Raw genomic sequence first — 23016 nt, forward strand, 5'->3', positions numbered from 1 at the left:
TTTAACTTGTTAAAACGACGAGAGTTTTTAAATCATTGTATTTAAATAAAAAGATCTTTGCGCGGTGCCCGGTGTCGCTGAGGGCCGTGAGGGGGCGCTGCGCTGCCCGGCCCTCCCCGTTCCCGTCAGCCCCCGCGGCGGGCGCGGCGCTCCCGGCGTGCGGCGGGGCCGGAAGCGGAAGCGGGGTCGCGGCGATCATGGTGCCGCTGGGGCGGGGAAGGAGCCGCCGCCGGCACCCGGTGAGCGGCCGGGAGGGAGCGGGACGGGGGAGCGGAGCGGGGACGGGCTGAGCCCAGCGCAGCGCTGCGGTTTGCACAGGCACCGGCAGTGCGCCGCGTGAGGGAGCGCCGCGCTCAGGGCGGGACCGCCGCGCTCGGCCCGGCCCGGCCCCGCCGCCACCGGCCGCGCTGGGGCCGTGCGTGAGGGCGGAACGGGGCTCGGGCCGGGCCGGCAGAGCCGCCTGACCCCCCCGTCCGCCCATGGTTGTGTTATAGATGAGCCGTTGCGGCCGGAGCTCGCGGTGAGAGGCGCGGAGCCATGGGCGAGAACAGCCCCGAGGGCAACGCCGTCTACTATGAAGGGGAGGAAGACGATTTAGCCCAGGATGAAAACATGATGAGGTTCGCTGACAAAAACGGGCTGGTGTCCTCCTCGTCCGGGACGGTGTATGACAGGACAACCGTGCTCATCGAGCAGGACCACAGCGTGCTGGAGGATGAGGAGGATGAAGGACAGTGCGGTGACCACTTGCCTTTTTTACCCGAGGGTCACGAAGAAGGATTTCATTTAATAGCAGATCATGAAGGGATGTCACAGGGTTACGTGCAACACATTATTTCTCCAGATCAGATCCACCTGACAATAAATCCTGGTTCAACTCCCATGCCGAGGAACATCGAAGGAGCAACTCTCACTTTGCAGTCTGAGTGCCCAGAAACCAAGAGGAAGGAAGTGAGTACCTGGATGTGATTCTGAGCTTTGTGCACCTTAAAGGCTTTGAAATGGGCTGTTTTTCATGAGAGGGGCAGCAGTTTTGTTGTTTTTTTCAGGAGAGGAGCAGTGGTTTTGCTCGTTTTTCAGAGGTTTTGTGTAAATCTGCTCTGGTTGTCATCCCCAGCTTTGCAGTGTGTGTGTCCCAGCAGAGCTGCCAGGGCCATCCCTGTTCCCCCTGACACCAGCTGCTGCCCCAGGAACCTGCCAGAAGGCACTTGGTGGCACTGGATGGCAGGAGGGTGTGGCTCTGGCACACCTTTGTGTCAGTGGTGTGTGACATTTTACTGATTTCCAGGTTTTCTTCTGCTCTGGTCGTTGTTTTGTGAGTTCAGAGGCAGCTGAAACAGCCTGAGCTGTAACTCTGGGGTTGGCCACATTCTCACATTCAGGTCACAGTTAAGGGCCAGGCCGTTGCTGGGAGCTGGAGTACCACGTGTGAGAGGCCAAATTTTAAATTATTTGTAGTTTTATTGTGTCACAGGGATGCTCTGAGAAGAAGAAGAAGAAGAAGAAGGAAGCTTTAAGATGATGTGTATTGAAAGCTCAGGCCAGGCTGCTTGGTTAAAATGGAGTTTGCTCTTAATTTTGTTTTTCTATTTCCCTAATGAATTCTCTATGGATGCACAGTGGAGATTGTCCTGGGACTTTTCTTTTTGAGTTTCCTCTTAGAATTCACTGGGGAAACAGAATTATCTGGATGCACAGTGGGAAGGGCTTGTCCTGGGACTCTTCTTTTTGAGTTTGCTCTTAATTCTGTTTCTCTAATAAATTCTGTCTGGATGCACAGTGGGGATTGTCCTGGGACTCTTCTTTTTGAGTTTACTCTTAATTCTTTCCCTAATGAATTCTCTATGGATGCACAGTGGGGAGGACTGGTCCTGGGACTCTTTGGATGCAAGAGCAAATGGAATTTGGCTGTGACACCAGCTCAGGGATGGTTTAGTGCTCCTTTTTTGGCCTGCCTGGGTTGTGTGAGGGGTGATGAGTGCAGGTGGCACAGTGACACTCAGAGCTGTGACCATGGGGCTGAGAGCTGGGAAATGGGGCTGGGGGATTCAGATCTGCAGCTGGGGAGTCTCAGTCCCCTTCTGGGCTGAGATGTGTTCAGTGAGCCTGTTTGAGTCTCCTGCTGCCAGTTATTCACCTGAGCAGCTGCTGAAATATTTCACTTTTTTCTCCTCTTTATGGGACCCTGAGCAGGGGCTGGGAGCTAAACAGGGTCAGTGGCTGCATGTGCAATTTAACTGACTGCATTTTTCACCTTTACATTTTAGAAAATGCATGTAGGATGTGAAATTTCCTAGTGAAATGCTTTATATGAATTTATTTTCCATTTCTGGAATTAATTTCCCAGAGCAGATACCATAATGATTTCCCAGTGATACCACCATGTGAAAGCAGTGGCCCTGAGCACGTGTGAAAGGCTTTTTTGGCTGCTGTTTCAAGGGTATGATAAGTTGTCTGGAGGTGAGGAAAGGAAAGCTCTAAAGGTCCCCAGCATCTGAGTCATCTCTGAAAATGAACAGCTCTGTTCTTTGGTACTTGCAAAATGTCTGCAACAGTTTTAACACTTGAAATAATTGTTTTAAAGTCTTAGATTTTCAGGTCAGCCTTAGACATTTATGAAGCTAAAAAGGGATTTTGTACTTTAGTACCTTTGCCTTTTTAAATTCTGTTGTACATCTCCCTGTAATTGTGTTGGTAAGAACAAACACGATTACAGTTTCTTATTTCAAGCCCAGTTACTTGTTCACTGAAAATGTAGCCATTTGTGGGGAACGTGCTAAGCTCAGGAAGAGTTAAAGGCAAACAGAGCAGTTACTGTAGACTTTGAACCAGGGTGTGAGGCTCTGTTTTCTCCAGCCCTGTTGCCTATTGCACAACTGAGTTTTCTGAGGTGAGTGCTGGATCATGTCTCTGCCAGCAGCACCTCACTGTCCCTGGCCAAAAGCCACAGCCTCAGAGTCCCTGGGCCCTGTGCTGCCTGCCCAGGGCTTGGCCTCTGCTGCTTTGTTTGTTTTGTGTTGTGCTGGGGCAGCCTGGAGCTCCTGCTGCCGTCCCTGTGAGGCTTTCAGATCCATCTCTGGTGGTTCTGTGTGTATGAACAGTGAGCAGTGTTGATGTGCTGATGTGGAAAGAGAATTAAATGCTCTGGAGCTCCACAGAAAGGTTTGTTTTGCTCAGAAGGTGAGGGTGATGTTGCTGCTTGGAAGGATTTGTGAAATCAAGATTTGGCCTTTAAACTGATACTGCCACCTTCCCTTACACATGGGCAGGGACAGCTTAATCTGTAATTAATACTGTCCTTTTTCTTCTAAACCTCAATATAAACACCTGGAAAGCTTAACAGAACCCTCCCTTGATTTTCAGGTAGTTCTGCCTGTGTCAGATCCCTTGTGTACCATGGGAAATGTTGTGAAAGTGTTAATTTCCAGCTGCCTTAACAAGGAACATTTATTTCAGCACTGATACACAAATTGTGCTGGATCTGGTGATCCTGGGGGAGGATGTTGCACCCTCCTCATGCAATAAAATGTGTTTTCTGTGCTGGTGTGTTACTGCTCTGTGCTCTCATGTTCTGGCTGCCTCAGCACAGCCAGGCTTCCTAACTGCCCTGGAACCATGCTGCAGTTCTTGGGTGTTTAGTGGTAATAAATGGCCAAGGATTTCTGCCTCATTTGAACTGTAAATTAAGGGCAGATTGCTTCGGGTGAAATTACTGTTCCCTTCTCTGAGAATGCTGAGTGAGCAGTTGAAAATGTGAAGGATGAATTCCTTGTTTCCCCTGGCAGGCAGGAGCTCAGTGTGACACACACACCTAACAGAGACTGGGGACCACAAAATGTTTCCCCTTCCTCCTCCTTGCCCAATTTTCTGTACTGAGCATGACATCACCTGGTCTGGGGTATCCCTGGTCACTCAGGGTCAGCTGTCCTGGCTGTGTCCCCTCCCCACTCCCATTCTGGTGGGGCAGAATGAGAAACACTAAAAAAATCCATCTCTGTATCATCAGCCCTGTGCTGAGCACAAATCCAAAACATGCTCTATACAGGTGAAGAAAATGAGCTCTATCCCAGCCAAACCCAGCGCATTATGGTATTTCTGTGCCCTGTGTGTCTCACAGGAGGGTTTAGCATTTTCCAAACAGGAAGGTTTTACTGAGGCAAGGTGAAGGTAAGTATCAACCGGTTGTGGGAGCAACAAGAGACATGGATTGAGATACACAAAAAATCACTCAGCTTTATAGAATTTTCCTAAAGGAGTCCTGCTGGCAGTTTTGTCCCCTGTAAAACAGCTTGGAAGTAACCAAGAAGCTATTTCTGTTTTGTTATGGAGAGCTGTCCAGAACTTGATTTATAGCTGGTGTGACTTGCCAAGTCCTCTCTTGTGCTCCTCAATCACTATGAGGTGTTGAGGTTTCTGAACTTTAACAGTCAGATGAAAGCCATCAGTCTGGTAATTAATGGTGGAGGATAACCTTATCCAGGGCTGTATTCCTTGTGCTTCACAAGAGAGGATGAGATTTCCTGAGGTGTCACCACTTGCACAAATGATCCCTTGTGCCTGTACCAAATGGAGTTCCTTGAGAAGCTGTCCTGGGGATCTCAGTGGCTTACTGAGAAATCTGTGACAGGTGTATGTGGGTGTCCCTGTGACCTGGTGTGATCCATTACTCTTCAGGCACTGCCTGCTTCAGTAGCCACAGAAGGCAAGAACAAGGCTCACTGAATTTGGGATAGAGTGAAGTAATGAATGGACTGGTGGTTAGACCATGAGAGATGGTAAAACTGTTTTGCTCAAGGTGTTGATGGGAATTCAGCACACAGGGCAGTGGATTTGAGCATTGTCACAGTGCATTGTCCTTTGTCTCCCTGCTCCACCAATGACTGGCTCTGCAGGAAGCACCAGACTAAAATGCAGGTGCTACACATGTGGGTAGTGGGCAGGTGTGATGGCTCCTCAATGCTCTTTCCAATTGTTTTATCAGATTTTTGGCTAGAAAACTTTTGGATTATGTCTTTCCTTTTTTCCCTTCTGTTGAATTCCTGTTCTGCAAGCCCAGCTGCTTCCCCTGTGCCACTCCTTCCTCACAGAGCACAGCAGAAATGTTCTTGTCAGAGAATTAAGCAGCAATAAGTTTTTTGAGGGGGCCTTGGGGTCAAAATCTGTTATCTGACTGCATCAAAGGACTCCATCCATGTGTGGACTCCTGAAATTATTAGGAAAGATTGATCATGTATCATTTTGTCCTTCAGGTGAAGCGCTACCAGTGCACCTTTGAGGGCTGTCCCCGCACCTACAGCACCGCTGGCAACCTGCGCACGCACCAGAAGACGCACCGGGGGGAGTACACCTTCGTGTGCAACCAGGAGGGCTGTGGCAAGGCCTTCCTCACCTCCTACAGCCTCAAAATCCACGTCAGGGTGCACACCAAGGAGAAGCCCTTCGAGTGTGACGTGCAGGGCTGTGAGAAGGCGTTCAACACACTGTACAGGTGAGAGGGTGTTCAACACTGTACAGGTGAGAGGGTGTTTATCACACTGTACAGGTGAGAGGGTGTTTATCACACTGTACAGGTGAGGGGGTGTTTATCACACTGTACAGGTGAGGGGGTGTCCAGAACTGTACAGGTGAGAGGATGTTCAGCACTGTGCAGGTGAGAGGGTGTTTATCACATTGTGCAGGTGAGGGGGTGTTCAACATTGTACAGGTGAGGGGGTGTTCAACACACTGTACAGGTGAGGGGGTGTTTATCACACTGTACAGGTGAGGGGGTGTTCAACACTGTGCAGGTGAGGGGGTGTTTATCACACTGTACAGGTGAGGGGGTGTTCAACACTGTACAGGTGAGGGGGTGTTCAACACTGTACAGGTGAGAGGGTGTTTATCACACTGTACAGGTGAGAGGGTGTTCAACATTGTACAGGTGAGGGGGTGTTCAACACACTGTACAGATGAGCTGCTGTTCATCACTGTACAGATGATAAAGCATTCCAACACTGTACAGATGAGCTGCTGTTCATCACTGTACAGGTGATAAAGCATTCCAACACTGTACAGATGAGCTGCTGTTCAGCACTGTACAGGTGAGAAGGTGTTTATCACACTGTACAGGTGAGAAAGCATTCCAACACTGTACAGGTGATAAGGCATTCCAACATTTTACAGGTGATAAGGCATTCCAACACTGTACAGGTGAGAAAGCATTCCAACACTGTACAGGTGAGAAAGCATTCCAACACTGTACAGGTGATAAGGCATTCCAACACTGTACAGGTGAGCTGCTGTTCAGCACTGTACAGGTGAGTGTGGTGTTTATCACACTGTGCAGGTGAGCTGGTGTTCAGCACTCCAGGTGAGAAGGCTCTGGTGAATTTTCTTGTAGGTGTGGCTGTTGCTGTTCTGCAGGTTTCATCTGCTTTGTGTTTATGTTTGAATACAATTGTTTTGCCTCTTCCACGTACAGGTACAAATAAACACCTCATATAAACCCCTCAAGTGTGGCAATGCTGTCCAAAAGGTAGAATGACAGAACTGTGGTGTCTTCTTTATATTCCAGTAGCATTAAAGGTGGTGGATGAACACAAGGGTGTCTCAGCTTTGTTGGAGGACCTTGGAACTGATAGCAGTCACTGCCATGGGCTCATTACCTCCTGTCAGAATATTCTGTCTTTGATCCTGTCCTACACATCTGAAAGAATGCCCTGCTTGCCTCAGGCCAAGTCTGTCTTATCCTACCAGTCCTAAGATGGATTTTTTTGACATGTTTTTTAGGTTGAAAGCACATCAAAGGCTTCACACAGGGAAAACATTTAACTGTGAATCAGAAGGCTGCAGCAAATACTTCACAACGCACAGTGACCTGAGGAAGCACATCAGAACACACACAGGAGAAAAGCCATTTCGGTGAGTTCCTGGCTGCTGTGTGGCTCCTGTGGCTCAGGTAATGAGGCACCTGTGCCAGAAAGCAGCTGGTACTGCTCTGAATGGAGTGGTGATGTCCTGAGAAATGTGAAGATGGCTGGCTGGCATCGGAGCCTTGAGCTCCCCCAGTTTCCTTTAACAGTGTGTGCAGTGATTGTATTAAAAGGCAAGAATGGTTGGAGTAGTTTTTTAAACATAAACCTGTGCCATGGTGAGCATCTTTTAAAACACATTGCTGCTCTCTGCTGGGATGTATTCCATGTATATTCCATGGAGGAGACACCCCAAATGCTGCCTTTGTGCTTGGATTTGAAGTCCTGCTCAGAGCCCTGCTATGGTGTGTGCAGCATGCACAGCAGCTGCTGGGAGATAGCTGGTTCTAACAGAGCTTAGCTTTGGGGCTGCTTTTTAGAGTCCTGGGGCTGTTGCAAAGCATGATTTAAGGTTGTAGCTTATCCCTTGAAGGGGCTGATGCTGACTCTCCTGTGATGCCTCATTCAGGTGTGAGCATGATGGCTGTGGGAAGGCTTTTGCTGCAAGCCACCACCTCAAAACACATGTTAGAACACATACTGGTAAGTTCTATGGGTTTTTTTTTCATTTTCTTTAATTAAGCTTATTAAGTTTATATTAACTCTCAGAATCCTAATATGAATTTATAGTTGAGAGTGGCAGAGTTGAGTAGCTCAGGTGACATGTGAGGGAGGGGATGGCATCCAAAGAGACCTTTGCAGGCTGGAGGAGTCTGCCCATGTGAACCTCATGAGTTAAAAAAGGCCATTTGCAAACTCCTGCACCAGGCCAATCCAAATTTTCCAGTTATGTTTATGCTTGACAGGTCTTGAATTCAATGAACATGTTTTCACAAAGGTACCAGTAATGATGCATAACAATTAAATATTGTGTTGTGTGTCAGTTCCCATGGTGAGATGGAAAGCACTCACCTGCAGGACTCTCAGGAATGCTGAATGTGTGAAGGGACATTCAACATCTTGTTTGTATGAAATACTGCTCTGCAAGGTGCTTTAAAAGTGTGTAGGATGTTTTAAAGTCTGTTAAATGTGTTCTGTGCTGCCTCTAGGGGAAAAACCCTTCTTCTGTCCCAGCGATGGTTGTGAGAAGACTTTCAGCACCCAGTACAGTCTCAAGAGTCACATGAAAGGTCATGAGAAGGGACAAACCTATAATGCACTTCCCAATAACAATGTGTCTGAGGTTGGTAGCACTTCTGCTTCATGTTTCCGTGTTTGGATATAAACTATATCTTGGGGAGCAAATCATTTGGTCTGCAGCTTGTTCTTAAGGTGTAACATTTAAGACTGGGGTTTTCAAATACTAGCTGGGAAGGTTTATTTTTTTTTTTATTTTTATTTTCTAAAAGTTGATTTGTTCCTATGCTGATTTAAAATTCTGGGTTGTATGGCTTTTTGGAAGTACTTTGAGATGTTAAGAATCCTTGATAGCTGCTAAATATCCTTTGCTTAAAAATCTTTTTCCTTTGATTTTAGAACTGAGACTGAGGTCTTATATAAGCAAAGCATGGACTCTCAAAAGTAATTTAAATAATTTCTGACATTTTTCTTTTAATATATAATTCAAATTATTTTCCTTTTTTCACAGGATACAAGTCACTCACTGTGTCTGAGTGATTTAAGCCTCATATCAACAGATTCAGAATTGCGGGAGAACTCTAATCCAGTGAGTTATTGTCCTGGAATTGCCTCATCCTCACTGAGTTTTGATTTTTGTCCTCCAAAATGTGCAGTGCTTAATTCAACCTGCTATAGGAAGCTCTGCATCTGATTCTACCATAACAGTGTTCTTGCTTTTTGATAAGTCTTGACTGAGTTGGATTTTACATAGAGGAAAATGAGATGCTGAGGAGGCTGTGTTGTTCTTTGTGCTGTGGGAGCAGGGTGCAGCTCCTGTGTGCATTCTGCTCCTGTGGATGGCTAGAATTGCATAGTCCAGGATATAAAATGGAGCTTATTTTTTTTCTCCAGAAAAGGTTCTGCAAGCAGCCAATTAATGTCTGTTTGTGATGGAGTACTGCAAGAAATAAGGGTTAAACAAATGTGCAGAGGAATATATTTTACTTTTGAAGAAGTTACTTATTTATGTAGGGGTTGATAATTTTGTTGGTAAATTTGATTACAGGTAATAAAAACTAGGTGTAAATTTACAGCATGTGAGTAATAGGTGTTGCCATTGCTGAGGGTGGCTGGTTGTTTGGAGGAGTTTCTGTTTCTGACATGCTCACACTGCTTGACTGGGGTTTGTGGAGACCTGAGGTACAACATTGTGTGATGTTGTCTTCTTCTTTGTTTTCTTTTGTCAGACACATGGACAGGACCTCAGCACAATCTCACCAGCAAGCATCTTTGAGTCTATGTTTCAGAGCCCAGACCACACTGCAAACCAGGATGACTCTCAGCAGACAGGTACCAGTTGTATCTGCACTACTGTCAAAGAGAACTTTTTGCCAGCTCTGCATGCATGGACTGAATTTAGCATTTCAGACTGAAGCGTAATGCCTAACATAACTCTAAGAAGGAAAAATAACTTTAACTGCAGGATTGAAATTCAGGGTGTTGGGATGAATGGTGTGCACAGGCTGTGGGACACTCAGTGATGGGGAGGTGATGCAGAACACTGCCCTGCAGTACTGGCCCTGGAGCTCACAGGCTGTCCATGTTATTCCATGTTTTCAGGGCTCCCTCTTGAAGTTGCTGCATAGCCTGGCTGATAAAAGGCTTATTAGGGAGAGTTGATCAGGCTCAGTGTGGATCCCAGTGTTGCCAACTTCCTGAATTTGCAGCTACTTTTAGATTTCACTGCTAGGGTTATTTTTGAGCACTAATCTGAAGTTAGCAACGTCTAATGCTTTACTTGGCAAAAATCCATCAGCTAGCTGCTGAGTTCATTAAAAAATCATTTCATTCAGACCTAATGAGAACGGATGTATTTATGTTTTTTCTGTTTCTCTTCCAGCAGCTCCGTTGATTGAAGGGTTTAACGGCGACGCCGACTCGGTGGCTGCGGTCCCGCCCCCAGCAGCAGACGCGGCCTCCTTGTCCCTCCCCCTGGTGCTGCAGCTCGGCCTCCCCGAGCCGGCTCAGGCGGCGCTGCAAGGCTCGGCAAGCCCTGCTGCTCCCTCCTCCATCGCCCCCAGCTCACAGCCAGCTGCGTTTGGGAATCCTGCTACTGTTTTACAATCCCCAGAAGTGCCTGTTCCTCACAGCACACCGTTTGCAGCCAGTCACCAAGACTTCCTGCAGCACAGCCAGCCTCCACCACAGCCCATGGTTCAGGGACTCTCAGTGGTTGCTGGGGCTCCTGCCCCCACAGCCCCCAGTGGCACTGAGCCCCTGCCAGCTGTAGTTCAGACTGTGCCTGTTGGTGCAAACCCTGTTCTGACCAGTAACCCCACTATAACCATTACTCCTTCTCCAAGCACCGCCATTCTGCAGCCCAGCATTGTCATGGGAGAGCAGAACTTACAATGGATCTTAAATGGTGCCACTGGTTCCCCACAAAGCCAAGAACAAATGGTCAGTACATCCAGCAAGGCTTTGGAGCCTTTGCTTTTGAAAGGGGAGGGGGTCAAACCTGTAAGATAAACCTCAGGATGCAGTGTAGTATAATGTTTGTAATGTTAATGTGTATACACATCTCCAATGCAGCCCTTGGAATAGGCAGGGAAGTAATTGGAGCACAGAGAAACCCAGGGTGCAGAAAGATCTTTTTTTTCTTCTTTCCTTTCTTTCCTTTCTTTCCTTCTTTCCTTCTGCCAGCAGGTGTCAGTGTGTTTATCCAGGACAGGGATACACATGGGCCTTAATGTATTGCTTTTAATGCAAAGAAGCACAAAAGACTCTGTAAAGGTTGTGTTTAGGCATTTTGTAATCTCTGTCCCTGCCTAATTTTGACTGATAATGAAATGAGTTTTTCTGAAAAGAGAATGTTTGTGGTTTTCCAGTAAATCTGGATAGCTGAAACTTCAGGAGTTTTCTCTTTGACAATATTGGTGCCACTTTAGGCTCTCAGCTGTAGGTGGACACGAGTGAGTGGCTGCAGGTACAGCAGTGGGAGCACATGGGAAGCAGTGGGAGCACTGTGAAAGCTTCTGAGCCTTCACAACAGCGTTTAAGAATTCAGTCATTGCATTTTCAAAACCCACAAGCTGAGTTTGTCAGCAGAGAATGCAGGGGATGTTATGCCAAATCTTTAGGACCACCAAAAAAATACTTTGAGCTCAGTTTTCCTGTGTGTCTCTGGAATATGTATATAGCTGTTTAGAGAAATTTAATTTGAGTCAATTCACACTTTTTTCTTGTTTGTTTTTTTCTTTAAAGCCACAAGTTCCAAAAGTAGTAGAAAAGGTGTTTTTTACCACTGCATTACCAGTAGCTGGTAACACAGGTAAGCGTGACACTGAACTAATTGATTGAACAAAGCTGATTTCTCTCTCCCTGCTGTGAAATGATGTGGTTCCATTGTGTTTTTTCTGTGTTTCACCTTCAGGAAACCCTGTTCAGCAGATTGGTCTCAGCGTTCCTGTTATCATTATCAAGCAGGAGGAGGCCTGCCAGTGCCAGTGTGCCTGCCGAGACTCTGCCAAGGACAAAGCCACCTCCACCGTGAAGAAGGAATGTTCCTCACCTGATTCAAAAGCTTTGGAGCAGCCAGCTTCCCAGCTGCAGCCTCAGACCTTTCCTTCCTCCTCTGCTCCTGCTTCTTGTGGGCAGAGCAGTCAGATAGTTCACCCTTCAGACTCCCAGACTGAAACATTAAGTGCCATGGATGTATCGGACTTCCTGTCCCTCCAAAGCCCTGAAACCCCGTCTAATATAATTCCAATTGAAGCACTACTGCAGGGTGAGGAAGAAATTGGTTTGAATAGCAACTTCTCTAAGTGAAGATGTTCCAGATTTTCCTTTGCACCTGGAGGGTAAAACCCTTCTCCTTTAGAAGCAGAAACTGAAGGATCCATTCTTATTCCTTCCTCTTTGGAAGTTTTGTGGCTTATTTCTGCTTCACGGATGTCATCTTAGTCACGTCCCAGGTACATCCACCTTTGAGATTCTATCTAAAAAAAGAAAAGGTAAAAAATGAAAAAAAAAAAAAAAAAGAAATAGCTAAGTTATATATGAACTGTTTTGGCTGCACTGTCTGTCACTTTTGCTTGTCATATGTGAACACAGAAGTTAAGGTTACTCGTGTGCAAAAAGATTTTTAAAAGGAAATGGGGGGTTACTTTGTCTCCAATTGCACATCACTTATGTTTGGGATTAAGGTACTGGCAGCAAGTGGGTCTTTGTTACAACTTCTTGGGTCTCTAATCTTCTCCTGTCTCTCATGTCTCTACTAACCATGCACTAAGGGGAGCCCAGGAAAGGAGGCTGTGGGGGAGGAAATGCCACAGCTGGGGAGAGGATTTATCTGCAGTGTGATTGGAATGTGATGGTCACATACCTGGTGGGGAGCTGGTGCCTGGTTTTGCTGTGTACTGCTGCTCTTACTGAAGCCTCCAGGAGCTTTGGAGGAGTTTATTCAGAATAGATCTGTTCATTTAATTCCACTAGGACTCAAGTGTGTTGCAGACACTGTGTCACAACATGGAAGCACAGCTGGAGCCGCTGCTGGCTCTGGCTCCAGAGTCTTTCTTGGCCTCTCCAAAGGGTGCAGTGAGTGCCAGGTGTGGTCAGGTTGGTGCCTGCTGCTCTTTTGATTTCTTAGGCTCTGTTCAGCACCAAGTCATCATCCTAACCCTGGGACTGTTGAATCAGGAGCACGGTGCCTTTGCTGGTTACTCTCATCTTTTGTGAAGAACAACCCTTAAGAAAATTTTGAGAAAGATTCAACATAAATTCAGTTGGAATTCAGTGAGTTTGTCCTTCAGTTGTCTATACATGCTTCTTTTTTTTTTCCAGTGAGCTATATAATTTCTGCCTGACTCTGCCTCCAGCCTGCTGCAATGCCAGCTTTTTGTGCACGGGGCTATTTCTTGACTAAAAGATGTTACTCAACAGAATAGTTTTTCATATCAAACTGAGAGTCTATATTCTAACCTACTCAGGGTAAATCAAATCCAAACCCCCCCTTCCACCAAAAAGCCTGTAATGTTGCAATAAATGCAGTCTCATTCTAAATGGTTTATTTATGCTGCATTATTTTAAAATATGTAATTTTATAGTTTTTATCCATCTTTCTGGCTTTGGCTGTCAGTTTTCTTGTGTTAAAGGAAAAGAATATTAAATAGTCTTTATTCAGTTTACAGTGTTGTCATTAGTGAGATACAAAGATAATGACTGTAAGCCAATTAGCAGGGAGTGTCCCTGCTTTCAATTTAGGAATACAAATAGTGGATAGAGATCTTTCACTCTGTGTTTGATCAGAGCTGCTCTCTGTACCTCTGGGGAGGGAGAACCCTGGTGTTTGATCCTCCTGTGACATGCTCAGTGTAGCCTGGCCAGCACGAGACTGGCATCAGCCACCCTTGTGCTGTTCCCTGAGAATGCACTGCCCAGGCAGGCTGAAAGGGCTGAAGGGAGCTGGCATTTCCCTCCTGCACAGCTTCTGTGAGGTGCAGAGGGGAAAGAGCCGTGTCCTGTGCGTGCCAGGAACATTCCATGCCTGGGGCATGCCAGGGCACAGAGCTCAGGGCTGGCAGCGATGAACTCAAGGGCATCACACATGCTGGTGGTGATTCCTCTGTGTGTGTGTGCAGCAACATCCACACAATGGGTTAACAAAGCGTTTCTTGTTTTGTTCCTGTCATGGCAATCCTTGTGGTGGCTCCTTTGCTCTTCTCCTCCAGCTTTGGTTTGTGCTGCAGTTGAGCTGCATGGCAGCAAGAACTGATTTGAGCACAAAGAACAGTCCCAAGCCTGCATGGTTGGGACTGTCCTCGCAGAGGAGTCTCTGCCAGCTGCTCTGCCCAGAGCTCAGCTGAGAGGGCACTGAGCACTGCCTGGGGCTCCCTCTGGTGCCTCTCACCGTGGCCTCAGGCATTTCCTTTGGCCCAGTGCAGCTGTGGTGTTGGAGGGTGGGTGTGGGTGTGTGCCTGATGCAGGAGTGTGAAGATTCCCCAGGAGTTGTGGGGTTACCTCTGAAGGGTCCCAGATGTGGCCTGCACTGTGACAGCTGGGCAATTTAGCAACCCCTTGTGAGCCTTCACAGCCTTCAGGGAGGCTTTTTTACTTTTGCTACTTAGGAATTAGTCAACCTAAAACCCTCTTCTGGTTGGACCAGAGAGCATCTTCAGAAACTCTTTTGTGGCTGAAATGAGTAGAAGAAACTACCAAAGTCTCTGAACTGGGAAGCTCAATGTGAAGCTGCAGTGATGGGCACCAGTGCCCAGGGTCAATCAATCTCTGCTGTTTCTCTTCACAGCTGCTGGGTATTTTTTTGTTGTGTTCCAGGAAAAGCACTATGTCCTGCTGATTCTCTGGTGCATTGGGTTTGCCATTTCCCTCTTATCCATGCATCAGGCAGGCTGCAATTCAGGTGGAACTGGTTAGAGCTTGTACTGAGGCAGGAGCAAGTGCTGCTGTGAGCACACAGGCTGTGCATCCACTGTGTTTTACAGGTGTGTGTGCTTTTGTTGTTTGTTGTCCCTCTGCTTTCCAGAGTGTTTGTGCTGTGTGTGTCTGAGGTGTTTTCACATTTGCATCATCCCCAGTTCTGTGTGAGATCAGACTGTGCTCCAGGGCAGTCTGGGCCATGCTGGGATGGAAGGAGATGCAAGGGCAGCTGCAGCAAAGCCCTGAGATTCTGCAAGGCCAGAGATTTTCCTGTCCTCTCCTTGCTGCCCCAGCATTTAGCATATTCACTATTCATGGTTAATCAAAGGGGGAATTTCTGCCCTGGGTTCCCAGAAAAGGGTAAATGTGCTGGAGTCTCTGGGAACAGCATGCCTGCCTCTGTAAAGTCTGCATGAACCCCTTTGATTATCAGTCAGAGAGCAAAAGTGCACTGCTCTAGGTCACCTGTTTTGTGCTAGTGGGGTTTACTTGGTCACTCATAATTTCTAGATGGGTGTAGAAGCTTAAATATGTAGAGAGGGTCGAGTTTCTGACTTTGGTCACCAAGCAAGGACCCAAATGAGCAGACTGAAGGTTGGAGAAATTGCTTTTTATGTTTCTAGGTGGGGGGTGGGAGGGTGGGGTAGAAAATCAGCACTGATTGAATGCTGGTACTGAATTCCATGGAACAAAGTACGAGTTGGACACTTGTGTAAAGCTGAGTGTCCCCAGGAAGACAAGTTTGCAGAACCTCATACTGGTATCTAAAAATGCACTTTAGGTTATTTTATCTTTAACCCAATTGCTGCAATTTCTTTTGTATATACTTTCACAAAGTTTATTTTTGCTCTGAGTAAAAGTTGACAGGGGTGTGCAAAGATGAGCACTTAACTTGGTGCAATACCTGTAGCTAAAGATCCTTGTGCTGTGTGGTCTGTGTGTCTGTCTGACAGAACAGCTGTGCTGGGTGCTGTGCTGCCCTTCCCGTGCCCCACACAAATTATGCATCGTTAGCAAACGTCCAATCTATGCAAATAACCCTCTGAGAGCACTGTGCTTCTGCAGCCTTTTCTCTCAATGCTTTCTGGGGGCTGCTTGTCACTCCTGTTGGACATGCTGTGTCCCCTGGTGTGTGTCCTCCTTCCCCTGTCCTTCTGTCACCCACGTGGGAACACAAGTGACAAGCTGCTTTCAAACAGGCAATGTTGCACCTTTGAAATTTGTCCTCAAGATGGTTTCTGCTGTCCTGTTACTGCCTTATTTCTCGGGGGGGGTGGCATGGCTGGGGCCATGCACGATGTTGGCCTTGATCTGCAGCTGTTTCCAGCTCTGAGATAAGCTGGGCTCCTGGCATGGAGCTGGCCTTGGGGTGGTTGGAGATGAGCAGCAGCTGCTGGGCTGTGCTGAGGTGAGGAGCTGGGTCAGTGGGGCAGAGCAGGGGAGCTCTGGTGTCACAAAATCACTTCCACACCAGGCAGGGCTCAGAGCCTCGGATCCTCCCCACAGAACCAGGCCAGGCTGTTGTCTCTGAAATCATTTGAGATCTGTGGGTGAAAAGTTCTGGGCAGGAGTTACCTGAGCTAGCTGGGCAGAACTGTTGGAGTCAGTTTGGACTGTAAGGCAAAAAAGAAGAGCATGTCTTTAATGAACCCTATGAATTTCTGACTGCAGAGTTTTTAATTGTATACTATTTTTTCCGTAACATATTTTGGAAGCAATGTCAAGTTTTTATAAATGTTACCTGTAGTCAATTCTCATGGACAGGGCTGAACTTTTAACTTTTTTGTGTCTTGTCTTGATATCTATCACATGTTCTAGAAGTTGGATTCTGTGTCTGCACTGAGAAATGCAAATTAAACTGGATATTTATGTAGTAGTGTACGTAGTCTAAGTGTGTGTTTTTGGAACTAGGTGAAACCCCACACCATGCTGCAGTGGTGTGCAAGCTGGCCAAAATTTGGTTCATTATGCAGTGTACACTTTCTCAAATAAATGCAGTTTCTACTTTTTTCTTAAAGAAAGATTTTTTTCACATGACCTTTTCCAGCAGACTCGAGGGTGTGTTTGCAGTGCTGTAGTTGCAGTGGCTGGTGTTCCTGGGTTGTGACTCTCCTGTCCTCCTGCTGCTCGGGCTGACCCTGCTCTGTTCTGCCTCACCCAGCCTGGCTCCACACCGGGGGCAGCTCCAGCTCTTGGGGCTGGGGGGCTGCACTGCCTGGGGCTTTGGAGACAGCTGAACTAAACCCCAGCTTCTCAAGATTGTGTGTGTGGTGATAAAGGAATTTATTTAACTCTGAAACATGGGAACAAATGTGCTTACATTGAGCAATGTGAAGATGTTAGTTACAGGTACAGTACTTCCAAAGGAAGAGCATCTCCAAAACCCAAAAGAGTAAATATGAATTTGTATTTTTTGAAGAATGTGAAATAATGGTGTTTGCTTAATTGCTCATTTTGTATGAAGTTAATATTGTACTTTGAAATATCTGCAAAGAAGTGGAAATTAACCTTTTTGGAATTGAAAGCAATATTAATACTAATGGAATCCTAATTAAATGCTTATTTAAACATTGTGTTATAATAGTTTTTCCTGAGAGTATTCTGTGGGAGAGGAGTGTGAGCATCCCGCCCTGTCCCATTAGGAAGAGGAATTCCAACCCTGAAAGAGGCAGCGTTTGCCTTTTCCCAGCACTGGCCCAGCGTGGCCGTTCAGGTGCGGTGAGGTGCGGGTGGGAGTTGAAACCCAGAGCTGGGGATTCTCCCATCGCAGCCCTTCTTCCATCCCCGCTTTCTGCTCGGCTCTCTCGGCTTCTCTGCCTGCGGGCCGGGCTCGGCAGGGGCAGAGCGGGGGCTCTGAACAGCGCGGGGTTCGTGCCGAGCTCCGCGGGGTCTGTACCGAGCTCCGCGGGGTTCGTACAGAGCTCCGCAGGTTTTGTGCCGAGCTCCGCGGGGTTTGTACCGAGCTCCGCGGGGTTTGTACCGAGCTCCGCGGGGTTCGCGCCGAGCTCCGTGCCGGGCTCCGCACCGAGCTCTGCAGGGTTTGTACCGAGCTCCACAGGGTTCGTACAGAGCTCCGCAGCTCTCCGAACGACCAGTGAAGAACCATCCCTGGGGACAAACGGGCGCTTGGGGCTGTGCCTCCTCCTCAGGAGCACACGGGGTGTGGGAAGATACAGACCGAGCACGTCCCGCTTTATTATGAAATGTAAATAAATTTATTGCGATAAGGCACGAGCGCGGCGGCACCGAGAGAGCTCCAAGGCCACAGCGGGGCAGCCCGGCCGCCCCCGCTCCCTGCGCTCCCCCGCACCGCCCGGGCGTTCCCGGAGCCCCAAAGCCCTCGGTCTCACCGGGGCTCCTCAGGGCCCCGCGCCGCTCGCCGGGCCGGCTCTCAGGGCCGCCCGCAGCGCGGCCAGCTCCGCCTGCAGCTCCTCGCAGGCGGCGATGCGGGAGCGTATCTGCCGCTGGAGGAGGTGCACGAGGTCCAGCAGCGCCTGCAGGGAGTCCAGGACCTGCGGGGAGACGGCGGGGACAGCGCTCACTCCCGGAGCCCCGGGACCATCCCGTTCCCTCCCCGGACCCTCCGAGGCCCCTGGCCGCTCCCGTTCCTTCCTTTCCCCCTCTGTCCCGCCGTCTCCTCTCCGGACCCCCGGAGCCCCTGGCCGCTCCCGCTCCTTCCTTTCCCCCGGTCTCCCTGGCCGCTCCCGTTCCCTCCGTTCGCCCCGCGTCCTCTCGCCGATGCCCCTGGCCGGACCCCCCCACTCTCCCTGGCCGGTCCCGTTCCCTCCTTTTCCCCCGTGTCCTCTCGTCCCCTCCCCTGACCCCTCGATCTCCCCGTCCGCTCCCGTTCCCTCTGTGTCCCCCCGATCCCCCTGGCTGCTCCCGTTCCCTCCTTTTCCCCCGTGTCCTCTCGTCCCCTCCCCTGACCCCTCGATCTCCCTGGCCGCTCCCGTTCCTTCTATTTCCCCCGTCCCCTCTCTGGATCCCACGATCTCCCCGTCCGCTCCCGTTCCCTCCGTTCCCCCCCTGTCTCGCCGTTCCCTCTGTGTCCCCCCGATCCCCCTGGCCGCTCCCGTTCCCTCCCCGTACCCCCGATCCCCCTGCCCACCCCCGTGTCCCCGTTCCCTCTCCTCACTCTCTGCTGTCCCTCCGCCTCGCTCGGCTCCTGCGCGCTCTCGGTCCCCATGGCGACAGCGGCCTCGCCCCGCCCCGCCGGTGCCGTCAGTGCCGCGCGCCGGAAGTGCCGCCGCATGGCGCGGGCGGCGCGGCTGCTGGCGCTGGCGGCGGAGCGAGCGGCGGGACCGGGCTTGGCCCCGGTACCGGGCCTGGGCCTGGGCCCGGGCTGTGCCCGCCTGGTGCTGCTGCCGCCCGCCCGCGGGGCCCGGCCTGCCCCTCATGGTGCGCAGGGGGAGCCAGCGGAGGGTGCAGCCCGCGGGCGGCCGGAGCCGGGCCCCGCGGAGTGGAGCGAGGCGGTGGCGGCCGCGGCCGGTGCCCTGCAGGCGGGCGGGCTGGTGGCCGTGCCCACGGACACGGTGTACGGCGTGGCCTGCCTGGCCCAGGACTCGGCCGCCGTGCGCAGCATCTACAGCCTGAAGGGGCGGAACGGAGCCAAGCCGCTCGCCATCTGCCTCGGGGACGTGGAGCGGCTCTACCGGTGTGTGGAGACCCCGCGGGACGGGTGGTGAAATAAATACGGCAGGAGATCTTTCTCCTTTTTAATACTTTGTTAAAAATCTGCTCGGGTGGGGAGAACCGGAGGGTCACGCTCACGCTGCTGCTGCTGCTTCCAGGAGTGGCTCGGAGGAGGAGGAGGAAGAAAAGTGCAGCTTTGTCTGCTGGTCTGCAGGCACAGCTGGGAGTTCCGTCCTCACAAGAGCATCAGGAGATTCCCCCATTTTTGGTTTGACATTCGAGGTCTTTTGTCTAGCCTACATCCTTTTAGGTTAGGGTGAGAGGTAAAAAGGGTCTTAGCGAATACTAGGTTCTGTTCCTCACATCTAAACATCACTTCGACCCCTCAATTCCGCGTTGGCTCGTTGTCTTTAGGGGTTTTTGCTAGTTTTGGTGAGGGGTTTCTCCCTTTGCATGCCAGCCCTGGTGTCCCCTCCTCTTCACCGTTCTCCAGGAAGCAGCAGGGTGTTACTCAACAAAAAGGGGAATTCCCAACCATCAACAACAGATAGTTTCTCGGGTTTTTGGTTGTTAATTGCTGCCCTGAGATGTGCAGGATGTCTCTGTTTTGGCCTGAGCTCTTCACTTTTCAGTCTTGAGGTTGTTTATTAATTCTTATCTATAAAATTTTCTTTCTGCCCAGCCGAGGTCTGCTCAGCAGGGCAGCCACAGGCACTCTGTGTTGTCCTTTTATACTACAAACTACGTATAACATATTTACACTGAATTCCCAATACCCGTCACCTGTGTTAGACAGTGCACTTCTGCTCTAAACCAATCCCAAAGTGCCAACATCACTGCAGAAAATGGAGACCAAGAAGAAGAAGAAGAAAGGCTGGACACGTCCAAGTTCCTCCATCTTGTCCCCATAACAAAAATCCTAAAATCTACGTTTTCACTCTGTGATAATTTATTTATTAATCTATTCAAACCTCTGTGACTTTCATGTCCTCATACAAAGCTGGTAACTTGCTCCAGTGGTCAAAATCAAATTCCAGGTGTTCTGGGCTGTGTGCCAGGGTCTCTGAGCCCCCTGGTGGGGTCCTTGGCAACTCTGGACATGCAGAGGGATGCACTGAGCTCTGACAATAGTTAATGAAAACAACAGGTGATTACAACAACAAAGAGTCAGAACTCCACCCTGGCAGCAACTAGCTCAACCTGTGAACTCTGCAACCTTTATAAAAAAAATGGGCAACTTTTTTACTTATAACTGGGAGCTGCCCCAGTGACCTGGCTGCTCCCTGTGCCCCCCTGATCCTGTTGTCTCTGTCCCTGCAGGTATTGCCACGTGAATGTCCCCGAGGAGCTGCTGCGGGACCTGCTGCCAGGACCGGTGACCCTGGTGTTGGAGCGTTCAGAGGAGCTCAATAAGGACCTGAACCCCTTCACATCGGTGGGTCCTGGCTGCAGGATTGGGGCAGGGGGCTGGTTCTGTGCTGCTGCTGCTGTAAATTGTATCCTTAGCTGTAGGGGGATAGAATATAAGAAAATAAAGATGGTGTAGAAAGTAATGTTACCCCTAAGGAGCTGCAGCTGGGGCAATTAGCAAAGATTAGGAACAGGCCTGACTTTAACAGGGCACAGCTGTAAGAAATGAGAAAGGATGGATGGATGGAGTGAGTGAAATGAAATGGAGATTTTATAGTGATTTTTGGAGTTCACTTGAATTAGCAATATGAATTAAGCATTTAAAGTTTAGTCTGTAGAACTACGTGTTGAATTTTAACCTTTTTATTTAAGAAATCTCTGCCGTAGTACAAAGGGCATAGGAAAATGCAAATTTCTGTAGTTTCTTACATAAAGAACAATACCAGAGAAGACTGAGAGATACAAAAAGCCTGGATGGATGGATGGATGGATGGATGGATGGATGGATGGATGGATGGATGTGGGATAGGGATTGATGATGGAACAGGGATGGATGGAGATGGGACAGGGATCTACAGTGGGGCAGGGATGGATGGAGGTGGGACAGGGAGGGATGGTGGGGCAGGGATGGACCTGGGATGGAGATGGATGGTGGGGCAGGGATTGATGGATTGATGATGGAGGTAGGACATTGACCAATGGTGGGACAGGGATGGATGGATGGATGGATGTGGAGCAGGGATTGTTGGCTGGCTGAGAAGGGAACTGGAGTCACTTTGCTACTTTGTGAAGAAGAAAGAGTCAGCGCTCTGAGGAGATGCCCACGAGAAAACACCAAGAAGGTGTGAAACTTTTGTAATAAGGAGACAACAGCATGGACCCCCTGCAAGAAGATGACAACACTCAGCTGTCCCCAGAGGTCCCTGTGTTGTCCTGCCCCTGGGGCTGACCTGGACGTGGGGCCTGACTTGAGTCTTGTGTTACCCCAGGTCCAGCAGATGCAGATCTGCCAATTCTCCAGAGTTTCAGCTTTAAGCCAAGAGAGCTTCAGGCAGTATTAAAGCTGGTTTCTGTGTGTGTGACTGTCTCCTGTCCCTCCCTCAGCTGGTTGGTGTCCGCATTCCAGACCACCCCTTCATGAGGGACCTGGCACGAGCCTGCCCGGGCCCGCTGGCCCTGACGAGCGCCAACATCAGCTCCCAGGGCAGCACCCTGACTGTGCTGGTGAGGCTCCTTCCCCCCCTGGCATCTCCCTGGGTCTGGCAGAGCTTTAGTAATAATCCAAGGGCTGCTCTGCTGCTGTATTTTTATTTTATTTAAATATACAAGCTGCTGTCAGGACTGTTACCCACGGCTCTCCTGCAGGAATTCCAGGATTTGTGGCCTCAGCTGTCCCTGGTTGTTGATGGAGGCCCCATAGGAGACATCCAGAGCCCAGAGTGTCGCTTGGGCTCAACTGTGGTTGACTTGTCTGTGTCAGGGAAATTCTCCATCATCAGGCCTGGCTGGTGAGTGTAGCTGGGGCTATTCCTTTGCTTTAAACAAAGCAAAACTTTTGGATAAGGGTGGGGCATGCATTGGCTTGCTTTGTTTGCTTTGCTCTGCTTCACTTCCCACAGCAGCTCCACCTTCCCATTAGTGTTAACCTCATTATGAGCAAAGAGGAATCCCCAGGAGCTCTCAAATTCCCCTTTCTCACAGGCTCTGTGTGAAACTGTGGTTCCTGGAATTCCTGCTCTCCTTGTCTCTAAGTACAATCCTTGCTGATTGCTCTTCCCCAGAAAATGCACTTTTAATGCTCCAAACCCTTTGTTCTCTTGGCTCTGTTTCTCCCTGCAGTGCACTGGCACCCACAGTTGAGATCCTGAAGAAGAAGTATGGCTTGGAACCAGAATCCTCCTAACCCTTGGGCCTGGGAGCTGGTGGAGCTGGGCACTGTGTGCCTGTGCACTCAGGACTGGGTGATCATGGCCTTGTTTAATAAGGTCAATGGGTTATGTCAAGGTAAATTAAAAAAATATTAAAGAAGAAAGACTGGAAAACACTTTTGGACCTTTTTGTGCTGCTGTACTGTTCCCAAATGTCTGTTCTGTGAATACAGTGATTATGAAAGCTGAACTGTTGTCAGGGTGGTGTGGGGACGGCCCTGTGTGCCCCAGAGCTCATCCTGTGCCATCTGTACTGGAAGGAAAGCAGGCACGGAGGGGTTTGGAGCTCTGAGGGTGTTACAGCTGTGCTGTTCTCTGTTCTAAATGTGATCAAAACCAACTGAGATTAAACTGTCATTGCTTCTGAAAATTCCGTGTTCAAATACCTCATGCTAGAGCTGCTCAGAACAACCTGCATCCTCCTCATGCAGAGAATGATTATCTCCTGCTGTGGAATACAACAGGTGCATCTGTGATTGGTCTCATGTGGTTGTTTCTAATTAATGGCCAATCACAGTCAGCTGGCTTGGACTCTGTCTGAGACACAAGCCTTTGTTATCATTATTTTTCTAAGCCTTCTGATGAAATCCTTTCTTCTATTC

At 49.2% G+C, this 23016-nt stretch overlaps 2 protein-coding genes across 3 annotated transcripts; both read left to right on the top strand.

Moving 5' to 3' along the window:
• Window positions 1-104: 104 nt before the first annotated feature.
• MTF1 (metal regulatory transcription factor 1) lies at window positions 105-16038 on the top strand. 2 transcript variants are annotated; one of them, XM_074555412.1, is made up of 11 exons: window positions 105-239; window positions 495-951; window positions 5250-5488; window positions 6769-6900; window positions 7420-7493; window positions 8000-8133; window positions 8539-8616; window positions 9257-9359; window positions 9910-10469; window positions 11274-11340; window positions 11443-16038. In XM_074555412.1, the coding sequence occupies exons 2-11, from the start codon at window positions 538-540 to the stop codon at window positions 11835-11837; spliced, it is 2196 nt and encodes a 731-aa protein (XP_074411513.1). In that variant the 5' UTR covers window positions 105-239; window positions 495-537; the 3' UTR covers window positions 11838-16038. The 2 variants fall into 2 exon arrangements, with proteins under 2 accessions (XP_074411513.1, XP_074411514.1); XM_074555413.1 differs by having other exon boundaries at window positions 9913-10469.
• A 2575-nt stretch (window positions 16039-18613) lies between these two features.
• Window positions 18614-22530, top strand: YRDC (yrdC N6-threonylcarbamoyltransferase domain containing). Its single transcript, XM_014270829.3, has 5 exons — window positions 18614-19098; window positions 20397-20511; window positions 21591-21710; window positions 21852-21994; window positions 22326-22530. The coding sequence occupies exons 1-5, from the start codon at window positions 18629-18631 to the stop codon at window positions 22387-22389; spliced, it is 912 nt and encodes a 303-aa protein (XP_014126304.3). The 5' UTR covers window positions 18614-18628; the 3' UTR covers window positions 22390-22530.
• Window positions 22531-23016: the final 486 nt, after the last annotated feature.

Source organism: Zonotrichia albicollis, chromosome 20 (genome assembly GCF_047830755.1).
Source record: "Zonotrichia albicollis isolate bZonAlb1 chromosome 20, bZonAlb1.hap1, whole genome shotgun sequence".
In the NCBI taxonomy this organism is placed as follows: Eukaryota; Metazoa; Chordata; class Aves; order Passeriformes; family Passerellidae; genus Zonotrichia; species Zonotrichia albicollis.

What these genes read in the sequence shown, in the direction of transcription:
- MTF1 (XM_074555412.1), top strand. Translation starts at nt 538, where the DNA reads ATGGGCGAGAACAGCCCCGAGGGCAACGCCGTCTACTATGAAGGGGAG. An exon ending in GCGTTCAACACACTGTACAG is followed by an intron (nt 5,489 to 6,768) that starts GTGAGAGGGTGT and finishes CATGTTTTTTAG; the next exon opens with GTTGAAAGCACATCAAAGGC. An exon ending in CACAAAGCCAAGAACAAATG is followed by an intron (nt 10,470 to 11,273) that starts GTCAGTACATCC and finishes TTTTCTTTAAAG; the next exon opens with CCACAAGTTCCAAAAGTAGT.
- YRDC (XM_014270829.3), top strand. Translation starts at nt 18,629, where the DNA reads ATGGCGACAGCGGCCTCGCCCCGCCCCGCCGGTGCCGTCAGTGCCGCG. An exon ending in GACGTGGAGCGGCTCTACCG is followed by an intron (nt 19,099 to 20,396) that starts GTGTGTGGAGAC and finishes CTGTCCCTGCAG; the next exon opens with GTATTGCCACGTGAATGTCC. An exon ending in ACCTGAACCCCTTCACATCG is followed by an intron (nt 20,512 to 21,590) that starts GTGGGTCCTGGC and finishes TCCCTCCCTCAG; the next exon opens with CTGGTTGGTGTCCGCATTCC.